The sequence below is a fragment of the Cetorhinus maximus genome, chromosome 33, assembly GCF_964194155.1.
Source record: "Cetorhinus maximus chromosome 33, sCetMax3.hap1.1, whole genome shotgun sequence".
NCBI classification, from domain to species: Eukaryota; Metazoa; Chordata; class Chondrichthyes; order Lamniformes; family Cetorhinidae; genus Cetorhinus; species Cetorhinus maximus.
Window position 1 is genome coordinate 13,019,572 of NC_135911.1, and position 14,924 is coordinate 13,034,495.

Below are 14,924 nucleotides of genomic sequence, written 5' to 3' on the forward strand. Positions count from 1 at the left end.
GGAAGCTCTCGACAGAGCAGATTATCACTGCAGAATTCCCCTCAATTATATTGATTGATGAAGTGTTAATCATATCAAGAGAAGTAATTGAGAGATTCCGTGGTGCATCTAAAAACATATAAAGTTTTTAATGTGAGCAAAGATAGTGCACAGCAAGACTCCATGCATCATCTCTCTGTATCTGATGTCTGAATGCATTTGCAGGTATCTTCCCTCAGGATAAGGTCTAAAGCCACATTTATAATTGACACTGCCTATGTAAACTGTCACACTGCAGTTGCATTCTCCCACCAGTAGAGGTGTTGTCCATCTAGAATGAAAGAAGCTTGCTTTCACATCCTCAAGATTTCGCCAAGGACTTGCCTGGCTATGAATTGTATTTGATCGATGGAGCACTGAGGGGTAAATCTACAATTATTTGTTCAGGAGGTTGCTCACCCAATTCAGGGTCTTGTTGATCTGGAGTTTACCTTCCTTCAACACAGAATCAGAGCTGATACCGAGACTCCAGTGCAGCCCTGAGAGAGGAGAGGGAACTCACACATGTGTGTGTGTTTGTGTGTATGTGTGTGTTTGTGTTTGTGTGTGTGTGTGTTTGTGTTTCTGCACAAGTGAGTGTGCTTGTGTGTCTATCCACACATGTATCTGTGTGTGCGCATGTGCGTGTGTCTATGTGTCTACGTCTGTCCATGAGTGAGTATATGTGCATGTGTGTGTCTATGTGTGTGCATGAATGTGTGTGTGTGTGTGAGTTGGGTGTGTATGTTCCTGTGTATGTGTTTGCATGTGTATGACTGTGTGTGTATAAGTGTGCATGTGTGTGCCTACACACGTGTGTGTGTGTGTTTGTGTGTGTGAGTGTCTGAGTGATGTTGAAGTGTGCGTTAACTCACATTCCACAGTGATGGTTATGAACCCCTCCACTGCTCCATGTTCATTCTCTGCCACACACTGATAGTCTCCAGTGTCCCTGGATGTAATATGAGGAATCACCAACCACAGCTCATTGTTGGAACTTGTTCTGTTCATTGGGACATTAAGATGTCGCCACGTCAGGTTAGAAGCTGGGAAGCTCTCGACAGAGCAGATTATCACTGCAGAATTCCCCTCAATTATATTGATCGATGAAGCGTTAATCATATCAAGTGAACTAATTGAGAGATTCTGTGGTGCATCTGAAAACAAATAAAGGTTTCATTGTGAGCAAACACAGAGCACAGCAAGACTCAATGCTTCATCGCTCTCTATTTGGTGTCTATGTGCATTTCAAGGCTTCTTTCCCGTTTTAAGTTCCTATGTCAACTTTTATAATGGTCACTGCCGGCGTTTTTCTTTTTGTACATTCATGGGAAGTGGATGTATCTATCTAGACCAGCATTTATTTACCCATCCCTAATTGCCCTTGAGAAGGTGGTGGTGAGTTACCCACCCACACAGAATTCCCAGCCTCTGACCTGCTCCTAAGCCACTGTATTTATGGCCGATCCAGTTAGTTGTTTGGTAACATCCCCCAGGATGTTGATCATGGGGGATTCAGCGATGGTAAAGTCACTGAATATCAAGGGGATATGGTTAGATTCTCTCTGGTTGGAGTTGATCACTGCCTGGTACTTGTGTGGCGTGAACATTACTTGTCATTTCTCAGACCAAGCTGAGTGTTGTTCAGCTCTTGCTGCATATGGACATGTAAATTGTCACTCTGTAATTACAGCCTTCCACCCGACGAGACACTGTCGGGCGAGAAGAAAAGAAAATGCCTTTCACATCATCAGGATGTTCACGGGGATTTGACAGTCGAGGAATTGCTTTAGAATAATGGGGTATTGAGTGATAAACCTACAATTTTCTGTGGAGGGGGCTGCTCGTCCAATACAGGGTCTTGTTCAGCTGATGTCGTCATTGTTTCAGAACAGAATCTGGAGCAACACTCCAGTGCAGCACAGGGAGAACAGACAACTCACACATGACTGCGGGTGTGTGAGCAAGCACACGTGTGATTCTGTATGTATGTTTTTGTGTGCGAGCATGCAGGCGTACACACCTGTGCACATGTGGGATTGTACATGAATGCTCGTTTGTGTGCACCTGTGTGCACCTATGTGTGTGTGTGTGTGTGTGTTTGAGAGAGATGTTGAAGTTTGCATTAACTCACATTCCACAGTGATGGTTATGAACCCCTCCATTGCTCCATGTTTATTCTCTGCCACACACTGATAGTCTCCTGTGTCCCTGGATGTAACGTGAGGAATCACCAACCACAGCTCATTGTTGGAACTTGTTCTGTTCATTGGGACATTAAGATGTCGCCACATCAGGTTAGAAGCTGGGAAGCTCTCGACAGAGCAGATTATCACTGCAGAATTCCCCTCAATTATATTGATCGATGAAGCGTTAATCGTATCAAGAGAAGTAATTGAGAGATTCCGTGGTGCATCTAAAAACAAATAAAGATTTCATTGTGAGCAAACACATTGCACAGCAAGACTCCATTATTCATCTCTGTCTATCTGGTTTCTATGGGCATTTCAAGGCATCTTTCCCCATTATAATTTCTTATGTCAATTTTAATGATGGTCACTACTCTAGCGTTTCTTTTTGTACATTCATGGGAAGTGAGTGTCACTGGTTAGGCCAGCATTTTTTACCCATCCCTAATTGCCCTTGAGAAGGTGGTGGTGAGTTATTCAACCCCACAGAATTCCCAGCCTCTGACCTGCTCCTATAGCCACAGTATTTATGGTCGATCCAGTTAGTTGTTTGGTTAACATTCACTGATGGTAAAGCCATTGAATATAAAGGGGCGATGGTTAGATTCTCTCTTGTTGATGATCACTGCCTGGTATTTGTGTGGCATGAACCTTACTTGTTATTTCTCAGGCCAAGCTGAGTGTTGTTCAGCTCTTGCTGCATGTGGATATGTAAAATATCACGCTGTAATTACAGCCTTCCACCAGAGGAGACACTGTCGGGCTAGAAGGAAAGAAAATGCCTTTCACATCATCAGGATGTTCACGGGGATTTGACAGTCGAGGAATTGATTTAGAATAATGGGGTATTGAGTGATAAACCTACAATTCTCTGTGCAGGGGGCTGCTCGTCCAATACAGGGTCTTGTTTAGCTGATGTCGCCATTGCTACAGAACAGAATCTGGAGCAACACTCCAGTGCAGCACAGGGAGAACAGACAACTCACACATGTCTGTGTGTGTGAGCAAGCACACGTGTGATTCTGTATGTATGTTTCTGTGTGTGAGCTTACAGGTGTGCACACCTGTGCAAGCAAACATGAATGCTTGTTTGTATGCATGTGAGTGTGTGTGTGTGTGTGTGAGTGATGTTCAAGTCTGTGTACACTCACGTTCCACAGTGATGGTTATGAACCCCTCCACTGCTCCATGTTGATTCTCTGCCACACACTGATAGACTCCAGTGTCCCTGGATGTAACGTGAGGAATCACCAACCACAGCTCATTGTTGGAACTTGTTCTGTTCATTGGGACATTAAGATGTCGCCACGTCAGGTTAGAAACTGGGAAGCTCTCGACAGAGCAGATTATCACTGCAGAATTCCCCTCAATTATATTGATCGATGCAGCGTTAATCATATCAAGAGAAGCAATTGAGAGATTCTGTGGTGCATCTAAAAACAAATCAAGTGTTTAATGTGAGCAAGCACAGTTTACAGCAAGACTCCATGCATCATCTCTCTGTATCTGCTGCCTGAATGCATTTCCAGGTACCTTCCCTCCATATAATGTCCACTGTCAAATTTATAATGGGCACTTCCTATGTAAACAGTCAAGCTGCAGTTACATTCTCCCACCAGTAGAGGTGCTGTCCACCTAGAATGAAAGAAACTTCCTTTCACATCCTGAGGATTTCGCCAAGGGCTTGACAGGCAATGAATTGTATTTGATCGATGGAGCACTGATGGGTAAATCTACAATTCTCTGTTCAGGAGGTTGCTCATCCAATTCAGGGTCTTGTTGATCTGGAGTTTACCTTCCTTCAACACAGAATCAGAGCTGATACCGAGACTCCAGTACAGCACTGAGAGAGGAGAGGGACCTCACTCATGTGTACGTGTGTGTTTGTGTTTCTGCACAAGTGAGTGTGTTTGTGTGTGTATGCACGCATGTGTCTGTGTGTGCGTTTCTGTATGTGTTTGCGCATGTGTGCGTGTGTCTTTGTGTTTACGTCTGTGCATGAGTGAGTGTTTGTGCAAGTGTATGTCTATGTGTGTGCACGTGTGAGTGTGTGTGTGTAAGTTGAGTGTGTGTGTGTTTCTGTGTATGTGTTTGCATGTGTATGACTGTAAGTGTAAATGTGCATGTATGTGTCTACACATGAGTGTATGTGTGTGTATCTGCGTGTGTGTGAGTGATGTTGAAGTTTGCATTAACTCACGTTCCGCAGTGATGGTTATGAACCCCTCCACTGCTCCATGTTCATTCTCTGCCACACACTGATAGTCTCCAGTGTCCCTGGATGTAACGTGAGAAATCACCAACCACAGCTCATTGTTGGAACTTGTTCTGTTCATTGGGTCATTAAGATGTCGCCACGTCAGGTTAGAAGCTGGGAAGCTCTCGACAGAGCAGATTATCACTGCAGAATTCCCCTCAATTATATTGATTGATGAAGTGTTAATCATATCAAGAGAAGTAATTGAGAGATTCCGTGGTGCATCTAAAAACATATAAAGTTTTTAATGTGAGCAAAGATAGTGCACAGCAAGACTCCATGCATCATCTCTCTGTATCTGATGTCTGAATGCATTTGCAGGTATCTTCCCTCAGGATAAGGTCTAAAGCCACATTTATAATTGACACTGCCTATGTAAACTGTCACACTGCAGTTGCATTCTCCCACCAGTAGAGGTGTTGTCCATCTAGAATGAAAGAAGCTTGCTTTCACATCCTCAAGATTTCGCCAAGGACTTGCCTGGCTATGAATTGTATTTGATCGATGGAGCACTGAGGGGTAAATCTACAATTATTTGTTCAGGAGGTTGCTCACCCAATTCAGGGTCTTGTTGATCTGGAGTTTACCTTCCTTCAACACAGAATCAGAGCTGATACCGAGACTCCAGTGCAGCCCTGAGAGAGGAGAGGGAACTCACACATGTGTGTGTGTTTGTGTGTATGTGTGTGTTTGTGTTTGTGTGTGTGTGTGTTTGTGTTTCTGCACAAGTGAGTGTGCTTGTGTGTCTATCCACACATGTATCTGTGTGTGCGCATGTGCGTGTGTCTATGTGTCTACGTCTGTCCATGAGTGAGTATATGTGCATGTGTGTGTCTATGTGTGTGCATGAATGTGTGTGTGTGTGTGAGTTGGGTGTGTATGTTCCTGTGTATGTGTTTGCATGTGTATGACTGTGTGTGTATAAGTGTGCATGTGTGTGCCTACACACGTGTGTGTGTGTGTTTGTGTGTGTGAGTGTCTGAGTGATGTTGAAGTGTGCGTTAACTCACATTCCACAGTGATGGTTATGAACCCCTCCACTGCTCCATGTTCATTCTCTGCCACACACTGATAGTCTCCAGTGTCCCTGGATGTAATATGAGGAATCACCAACCACAGCTCATTGTTGGAACTTGTTCTGTTCATTGGGACATTAAGATGTCGCCACGTCAGGTTAGAAGCTGGGAAGCTCTCGACAGAGCAGATTATCACTGCAGAATTCCCCTCAATTATATTGATCGATGAAGCGTTAATCATATCAAGTGAACTAATTGAGAGATTCTGTGGTGCATCTGAAAACAAATAAAGGTTTCATTGTGAGCAAACACAGAGCACAGCAAGACTCAATGCTTCATCGCTCTCTATTTGGTGTCTATGTGCATTTCAAGGCTTCTTTCCCGTTTTAAGTTCCTATGTCAACTTTTATAATGGTCACTGCCGGCGTTTTTCTTTTTGTACATTCATGGGAAGTGGATGTATCTATCTAGACCAGCATTTATTTACCCATCCCTAATTGCCCTTGAGAAGGTGGTGGTGAGTTACCCACCCACACAGAATTCCCAGCCTCTGACCTGCTCCTAAGCCACTGTATTTATGGCCGATCCAGTTAGTTGTTTGGTAACATCCCCCAGGATGTTGATCATGGGGGATTCAGCGATGGTAAAGTCACTGAATATCAAGGGGATATGGTTAGATTCTCTCTGGTTGGAGTTGATCACTGCCTGGTACTTGTGTGGCGTGAACATTACTTGTCATTTCTCAGACCAAGCTGAGTGTTGTTCAGCTCTTGCTGCATATGGACATGTAAATTGTCACTCTGTAATTACAGCCTTCCACCCGACGAGACACTGTCGGGCGAGAAGAAAAGAAAATGCCTTTCACATCATCAGGATGTTCACGGGGATTTGACAGTCGAGGAATTGCTTTAGAATAATGGGGTATTGAGTGATAAACCTACAATTTTCTGTGGAGGGGGCTGCTCGTCCAATACAGGGTCTTGTTCAGCTGATGTCGTCATTGTTTCAGAACAGAATCTGGAGCAACACTCCAGTGCAGCACAGGGAGAACAGACAACTCACACATGACTGCGGGTGTGTGAGCAAGCACACGTGTGATTCTGTATGTATGTTTTTGTGTGCGAGCATGCAGGCGTACACACCTGTGCACATGTGGGATTGTACATGAATGCTCGTTTGTGTGCACCTGTGTGCACCTATGTGTGTGTGTGTGTGTGTGTTTGAGAGAGATGTTGAAGTTTGCATTAACTCACATTCCACAGTGATGGTTATGAACCCCTCCATTGCTCCATGTTTATTCTCTGCCACACACTGATAGTCTCCAGTGTCCCTGGATGTAACGTGAGAAATCACCAACCACAGCTCATTGTTGGAACTTGTTCTGTTCATTGGGACATTAAGATGTCGCCACGTCAGGTTAGAAGCTGGGAAGCTCTCGACAGAGCAGATTATCACTGCAGATTTCCCCTCAATTATATTGATCGATGAGGTGTTAATCATATCAAGAGATTTAATTGAGAGATTCCGTGGAGCATCTAAAAACAAATAAAGATCAGTTACTCACATTGACTGTGAAGCACATTGAAAGACCCTGAGAATGTGAAAGGTTTGATATCAGTGTAGGTTCCTTCACCACAAAGCACTTAATTCAGGCAGACACTTCAGTTCAGTACTGAGGGAGTGCTGCACTGTCAGAGGGTCAGTAATGAAGGAATCCCGCACTGTCAGAGGGTCAGTACTGTGGGAGTCCCGCACTGTCAGAGGGTCAGTACTGAGGGGGTGCTGCACTGTCAGAGGGTCAGTACTGAGGGGGTGCTGTACTGTCGGAGGGTCAGTGCTGAGGGAGTGCTGAACTGACGGAGGGTCAGTGCTGAGGGAATGCTGCACTGTCAGAGGGTCAATACTGAGGGAATCCCGCACTGTCAGAGGGTCAGTACTGAGGGAGTCCCGCACTGTCAGAGGGTCAGTACTGAGGGGGTGCTGCACTGTCAGAGGATGAGTACTGAGGGAGTGCTGTACTGTCGGAGGGTCAGTGCTGAGGAGTGCTGCACTGTCAAGGGGTCAGTACTGAGGGCGTGCTGCACTGTTGGAAAGTCAGTATTCAGGGAGTGCTGCAGTGTCAGAGGTGAATTTGTATCAGTTAAAGACTATTGATTTGTTGCTAAACACAATGCAGTTGTGGGATCTTGCTGTGTGTTATGTAGAGCTTTCTAGCTAATGTAGAATGAAGGATGTCTGTACTTACCTTGCACAGTTAGTACGAGTGTCCGCTCCGATGAAACAGATGGATATCTCACTCTGCAGCTGAGAGTTTGTCCGTGGTGTTTGAGTGATGGGACCAGGGTCAGAACAGAAGTGTAGGTCAGAGTGACACCATGCTGAGTTACAGTGTTTGAGACTGATCCAGGTACGTCAGCGGGAGTGTCCCAGGTTACGACAGGTGCTGCTGTTCCATTGCATGTTGTGTTGAAGGTGCAGCTTACATCCACACACATTCCTGCAATAATTTCAGCAGGGAATATCGTGGGTTTATCTGTGAAATCTAAGACACAGAGAATGGATCCTTTTAGAGAAATATAACGTGAAGCATCAGTTCAAATAGAAATCACAGTCCCACAAGAGAAAGCACTTTTACAAGGATGATATCAGAATTGAGATGTTTTAACGATCCTGATAGACTGTTAGACACGATTAAAGAGATCGATGGGAGTGGATAACCTGATAACATTGATGGACACAGTCAATACATTTAATCATTGATATTAAAGTGAGTATTAGAGGTTGCTTTAGGAATGAACTGGAAGCTATCACCAAGTTATTGAGAATCAGACAGTGTGTTATAATAAGCTGTGTTTTGTGTTAATATGTAAATGTCACAGTTTGTGCTATTTCCCATTGAGTGTTGAATGTGAATTGTTGAGTAATTATAACACAGCACTTACCAGAAACGTGAAGCCGGGTTACAGGGTAATAGTTATAGCTCGGACCATTGTCAAATTCTATTCTGAAAAAATAAGGTCCTGCATCTTCCCGTCTGATGTTGTTTATAATCAGGGAACAGTCGCCATCTTTCAGGTCTCCAGACAGCCGGGTCCGATGGCGGAACCGTGGTAACTCGTGATTGTGACCCTTGGAGTGAAAGGCAATAGGAGCCCAGGGAATCTGTTTCTCGTTATTAAACCAAACTCCACCTCGTGGTTGGTTTTCCAGACACGATGGGTAACTGTAATGACATGGAATGTGTACACAGGAACCTTCCTGCGCTTTCACCTCTCGTGGAGTGTCGCCTTTCCACTCTTGCGACAGTTCAGCTGGGGAGAGAGATCTCAATATTTAACTCTGGATGGTTTGTGGATCCACTGGACTCGATATTTACAGATGTGGCTGAATTGGGTGTTTGGTCAATACTGAGGAGGACTGCAACAAATTACAGGAAGATATGCATTCTGATGAAGAGTCATACGGACTCGAAACGTTAACTCTGTCTTCCTCTCCACAGATGCTGTCAGACCTGCTGAGTTTTTCTAGCAATTCCTGTTATTGTTTCAGATTTCCAGCATCCGCAGAATTTTGCTTTTACATTACAGGAAGATATTAATAAACTTGCAGAATGGGCAGGTCATTGACAAATGAATTTCTACGTTAATAAATGTGAGACATTGAATTTTGTTCAGAAAAATGAGGAGCTTGTATATTACCTCGAAAATAAGAATCTAATTGGGGTCGAGGAACAACATGATCTGGGGCAGAAATACACGAATCACTAAACGTAGGGACACAGGTTAACAAGGTGATTAAACAAACAAACTAAACACTCGAGATTATTTCTCGAGGGATTGAATTGAAAAGTAGAGAAGAAATGTGGAATTTGTCCTGAACCTTGGTCAGACCGCACCTGGAGTCACGTGTGCAGTTCTGGTCCCCATATTATAAAAAGGATATAGAGACACTGGAGAGGGTGGTAAAAAGCTTCACAAGGATGATCTCAGCAATGTGGGGGTTTATCTATCAGGAGAGGATGTACAGGCTGGGTCTCTGTTCTCTTGAACAGAGAAGGTTGAGGGGTGCCCTTATTTGACCTTTGAAGTAATGAAAGGTTTTGATCGAGTAGAGACGGAGAGAGTGTTTCCACTCCTCACAATCAGCAAAACTAGAGGCTGACAATATAAGATCGTCACTAATAAATCCAATGGGGAATTCAGGAGAAACTTCTTTACCCAGAGAGTGGGGAGAATGTGTGCTTCAAGAATCACTTCATTGGCTGTGAATCGATTTAGGATCGTCCTGAGGTGGTGAATGGCGCTATAGAAATGTGAGACTTGCTTTTGTATTTTGAAAGCACATTTTCAATGATGAGATCAGAACTGAGAGGTTACAACAATCAGCAGCAACTTTCCTATTTTCAAACTTGGTGGGGAATGTGTCACTGAGCTGAATACACTTTCACTCCGAGTCCCTGGAATTGACAACACTGGGGTGTGGGTGATGGAGCAGCCCACAGCTCATGGAACCCTGGCTCATCATTCTCTCAGAGATCTGGGTCACTGATCCCAATGCTCTCTGTGGGAGCTTCCTGTGCACAAACTCACTGGCACGTTAGACAGTGACTACACTTCAAGAATTTCTTCATTGTCTGTGAAGCGATTTGGTACGTGCCAAGGTGGTGAAAGGCGCTATAGGAATGCAAGTCTTTACTTTGTCGATTTGTCAGACTTTTAAACAGGATTAGAGAGATCGATGGGAGTGCATAACCTGATAACATTGACGGACACAGTCAATCCATTTAATCATTGATATTAAAGTGAATATTAGAAGTTGCTTTAGGACTGAACTGGAAGCTATCACCAGGTTATTGAGAATCAGACATTGTGTTATAATAAGCTGTGTTTTGTGTTAATATGTAAACGTCACAGTTTGTGTTATTTCCCATTGGGTGTTGAATGTGAATTGTTGAGTAATTATAACACAGCACTTACCAGAAACGTGAAGCTGGGTTACAGGATAGTAGCTGTAACTATTTCTGCTGTCAAATTCTATTCGGAAATAATAAGGTCCTGCATCTTCGCGTCTGATGTTGTTTATAATCAGGGAACAGTCGCCATCTTTCAGGTCTCCAGACAGCCGGGTCCGATGGCGGAACCGTGGTAACTCGTGATTGTGATCCTTGGAGTGAAAGGCTATAGACGATGTTCTCCGTTCCTCATTATTAAACCAGACTCCACCTCGCGGTTGATTTTCCAAATGTGATGGATAACTGTAATGACATGGAATCTGTACACACGAACTTTCATGTGTTGTCACCTCTCGTGGAGTGTCACCTTTCCACTCTCGTGACAGTCCAACTGGGGAGAGAAATATCAATATTTAGCTCTGTATGTTTTTTTGATCCACTGGACTCGATATCCACCCCCTCCATCACTGGGGCACAGTGGCTGCAGGTTGGACCATCTACAGGACACACAAGGAACTCCCCAAGGTTTCCCAACGGATGGGAGAGAATCCTGGACACAGGAGTGGACAAGTTCCTTCTACATTGGCTCCTGGTCCTCAGGACCCTGTTTGCTATTTTTCAAATTATTTGTTCATGGGATTTATTGCCCATCCCCTGCCCATCAGAGGCATTAAAGAGTCAACCATTTTGCTGTGGGTCTGGAGTCACATGTAGGCCAGACTGGGTAATGGTGGCAGATTTCCTTCCCTGAAGGTGATCAGTGAACCAGGCTTTTTAATTCCATTCATCTGCCATGATGGGATTCACACCCAGGGTCTCAGAACATCACCTTGGACCTCTGGAATACTAGCCCAGTGACAATACCTCTCTGCTACTGCTTCCCCTTGGTGAAGCCAGTCTTCCACCCAACACAGTGTATACAAGACGCACCAGTTGAGATCCATTCAGTGCTGATTTACAAGACAGGACAATGGATTAGGAGCCCTCAGAACTCCCCCCATTATCACCGTCATGAATCACTAATTAGCCTAACATTCCTGTCTGCTCTTCAACACAGCTGATTGGCTAATCTGATTCAATATAATTGGCGGCTGCTCTCTTCAATGTTTAAGAAATCACCAATCACTCGGCCTTTAGTTATTCTCTTTCACACAAGAGGGAACAATCTCTCTCTACCCAGTCAATCAAAACCTTTCATCTAAACCTAGTGGTGTTTGAGTATATAGTCGGGAATCCAGGGGCACGGACTCTCAGGAGGCGGGATTGAGGCCCTGTGAGGTGGAACGTCGCTGAGGCTGTCCGAGTTGAAGCGACTTTTGGAGAGAATTCCAAGACAAGATCTTCAAAGGTGAAGACTGCAATCCCTCATGAGAGAAACAGCGTTTCATTGAGATTGGTTGGCTAACAGTGTTCACTGATGTCCGGGTGGGATGTTGTGAAATCCATGGGATCTGTCTTGGTCACTATTGTAATTTAATGAGTAGTGTGGCTCTGAGACCACAGTTTGCCTGTTAATGCACATGAGCTCATATTAACCCAGAATGTTAGGGTATAAGGTGGACATTGTGAATTATTTTATCTTTCTGACCTGGTACAGTAAAGTTTATTTTTGTTTGTTCAAAAGCCATGGAATCTTGTAGCTTTATTCTCTTCGCAAGTGTCTTAAATCTCAAACCACGTCTACTTTAAACAAAACATTATTGGTTCCTAACTGTAAATTACCAAAAAAAATTGGGTGTCTGTTCCTCCATCAGCAACTCTTCAGAATCCTGCTGAAGTCATGGGTATTTCAGAAGGACAGGGAACAAGAGGTTTCTGGTATCAGCGTTTCGTGTGGGGCCCAGTTCAGTTTGAACAAATAAACAACACCATCTTTGAAAGTCATGAACCCAACAGAGCGGCACCTCCGACACATGCAGAGCTCAGGCTAGAGGCGCTTTGCTGCTGAGTTTCATAGTCTCTGCTGGAGTAGGGTCAGTGCTGAAAGTGTCTGCTCAAGGATCATAACAACCTGGACTTGCTCCTTCCAAGTAATACGTTTTAAAAAAATTATTCGTTCATGGGATGTGGGCGTCGCTGGCAAGGCCAGCATTTGCTGCCCATCCCTAATGTCTATTGACATAAATTCTGCAGCAGAGTAGAGACAATCATGATAACTCGGGATATTTGACATCAATCCACAAGGGCAGCTTTGCCTTCCTTCTCTCTTTCAGTTATCTTACTCCCTTATCGAAGTTTCTAGCATGGTGAGAACTGGATGGTTTGCTTGACCATTTCTGAGGGCTGTTAAAGTGTGAACCTCATTGCTATGAGTCTGGAGTCACATGTAGGCCAGACCAGATATAGACGGCAGATTTCCTTCCCTAAAGGGCATTACTGAACCAAATGGGTGTGTATGACAATCAATGATAGTTTCATGGTCTCCATTACTGAGACTAACTCCCATTAGTGTAAACAGAGTGAACAGTTTTCCATTTATCCCACCTTTCCCATTCTCTCCGGTGTTTTTCTCTCTCTTGCTCGATAATTTGATTCTGCCGAGGACCCCTTGGAAAATCATGGACCCCAATTAGACAGCCAATGGAATAAGGAATCTCTTTGGATCCTCATTGTCTAAGGGATTTCTTTGGATCCTCATTGTCTAAGGGATTTCTTTGGATCCTCATTGTCTAAGGAATCTCTTTGGATTCTCATTGTCTAAGGGATTATTTCTGATCCAAACCCCATATTGTTGTATTGTTGATTCCGATGCAGCATTGTAGACTGACTTGTCCACAAGCTCAGCACTGACCTTACTCCAGCAGACACTGTGAAACACAGTAACAAAGCGCCTCTAGCCTGAGCTCTGCATGTGTTGGAGGTGCCGCTGTGTTGGGTCCATGACTTTCAAAGATGGTGTTGTTTATTTGTTCAAACTGAACTGGGCCCCACACGAAACGCTGATTCCAGAAACCTCTTGTTCCCTGTCCTTCCGAAACATCTATGATTCAGCAGGATTCTGAAGATTTGCTGATAAGGGTCTTAAATTGTCTGATTGTCGAATGATACAACACAGGAGGAGCTCATTTGAGCCATCGTGCATGTGCTGGCTCTTTCCCAATTCCCCTCCAGCTCCTTTCACACAGCCCTGCAAATTTCCCTTCAAGTATTTATCCATTTCCCCTTCTGAAAGTTCCTGTTGAATCTGCTTCCAATGCCCTTTCAGGCAGTGAGTCAATGATCTCCCTCTGAGCTTCAAAGTGCTAAGATTCTGGGAAATTTAAACTCTGCAGCAGATCAGAGACACTCAGGATAACGCGGAATATTTGACACCTTTACACACGGACTTCTTTGCCTTTCTTCTGTCTTTCAGTTATCTTGCTCCCTTATCGAAGTTTCTAGCATGGTGAGAATGGATAAGAAGTGCGATACTGAACAGCCTGTCTATTCTAGGAGCTGCTGTGTTGTCTTCATGGGCAATTTTGAATAAAGCCAGCAAAGGACACAAATTTCAGGTCATTGCTGTCGGAGACCTCACAACAGGATAGACTTCATCCCGCAGTATCCCTGCTTCTCTACTCAACCCATCAATCCCCATCGCTCTTCGACCAAAGTCTGATATAACCTGAATTTTAATATTCTGCTCTAGCTGCTACAACCCTGCCTAACTCTGTAACCTACTCCAGCCCCTACAACCCACTGAGACCTCTGCTCTCCTCCAATTCTGCTGTCAGACAGGGAGTCAGTGTATATCAGTGAGCACAGGGGTGATGGGTGAATGGGACTTGGTGTGAGTTTGTACACTGGCTCACTGCTGAATCAGTTCCCAATCAGAGCTCAATAAGAATGATCTTTTACAAAGACTATTAACCATAAATCTGTCCGAGCTGACGATGATATTACCTTGGAGAAGTGACAGGAGGAAGTAAGATTTCCCGATCATTGTCCACTCCCAGATATTTCACCAGCTTCTCACTCTCAAACTCTGAAAGAGAAAGGATTTAATGAGACCTCACCTCTTGTCCGACAGCTCTTGAGAGATCAGAACTGCTTTTAGACAATGTCTTCACAGACTTATTTGATTCTCTGTTCGATGATAGGTGCTCTGCAGAGAGGTACAAGGCTTTAAGAAAGAAAAACAAGGAAGGACTTGCATTTCTATAGCACCTTTCACCACCTCAGGACGTCCGAAAGGTCATGTCCCTTGAGCTAGAAAGATGTTTTGTACAACAGACTTGAGCGTCACAACCATATCTCAATAATCAGTTGAAATCTTTCAAAGGCATCAATCATTGTCTTTATAAAGTTACAACATCAACAAAGGACAGTGTTGGTAGTGGAAATGAATTCCAATCGTTCCGTTACTTACCCAAGACCTGTCCGACTGCTCGCCTGGGGAAGAACTGCCCACACGCTCTGCTTGGGCTGAGTGACCTCATCCTGTGCTGATCCATCTGTGGATTTAATTAGAAAGAGCTGATGTGTCACTGTGAGTCAAAATGAGGAAGTTGGAA

The 14,924-nt window shown here is 44.2% G+C and overlaps 3 protein-coding genes across 39 annotated transcripts in view; 1 reads left to right on the top strand and 2 right to left on the bottom strand.

Moving 5' to 3' along the window:
• The window catches only part of LOC144671611 (uncharacterized), a 307,259-nt gene that overhangs the window by 275,445 nt on the left and 16,890 nt on the right, over positions 1-14,924 (top strand). The window lies entirely within an intron of this gene.
• LOC144671591 (uncharacterized) overlaps positions 3,346-14,924 on the bottom strand; it is a 320,132-nt gene continuing 308,553 nt past the window's right edge. For 20 of the 37 annotated variants that reach the window (XM_078533577.1, XM_078533575.1, XM_078533580.1 and 17 more), the window contains 5 exons: positions 10,457-10,822; positions 8,423-8,791; positions 7,726-8,022; positions 5,475-5,756; positions 3,347-4,689 (listed from right to left, as the gene is read on the bottom strand). In XM_078533577.1, coding sequence (XP_078389703.1) covers positions 4,070-4,689; positions 5,475-5,756; positions 7,726-8,022; positions 8,423-8,791; positions 10,457-10,822 — 1,934 coding nt within the window. In that variant the 3' untranslated portion in view covers positions 3,347-4,069. Of the gene's footprint in view, positions 4,690-5,474; positions 5,757-7,725; positions 8,023-8,422; positions 8,792-10,456; positions 10,823-14,924 lie in introns of all 37 variants that reach the window. The other 17 variants (XM_078533559.1, XM_078533553.1, XM_078533554.1 and 14 more) reach the window with 2 other exon arrangements.
• The window catches only part of LOC144671596 (sialic acid-binding Ig-like lectin 13), a 53,624-nt gene continuing 51,588 nt past the window's right edge, over positions 12,889-14,924 (bottom strand). The window contains exons 9-10 of the mRNA XM_078533605.1: positions 14,780-14,897; positions 12,889-14,395 (exon numbers count right to left, since the gene is read on the bottom strand). The gene's annotated coding sequence lies outside the window, so the exon portion shown is untranslated. The remainder of the gene's footprint in view (positions 14,396-14,779; positions 14,898-14,924) is intronic.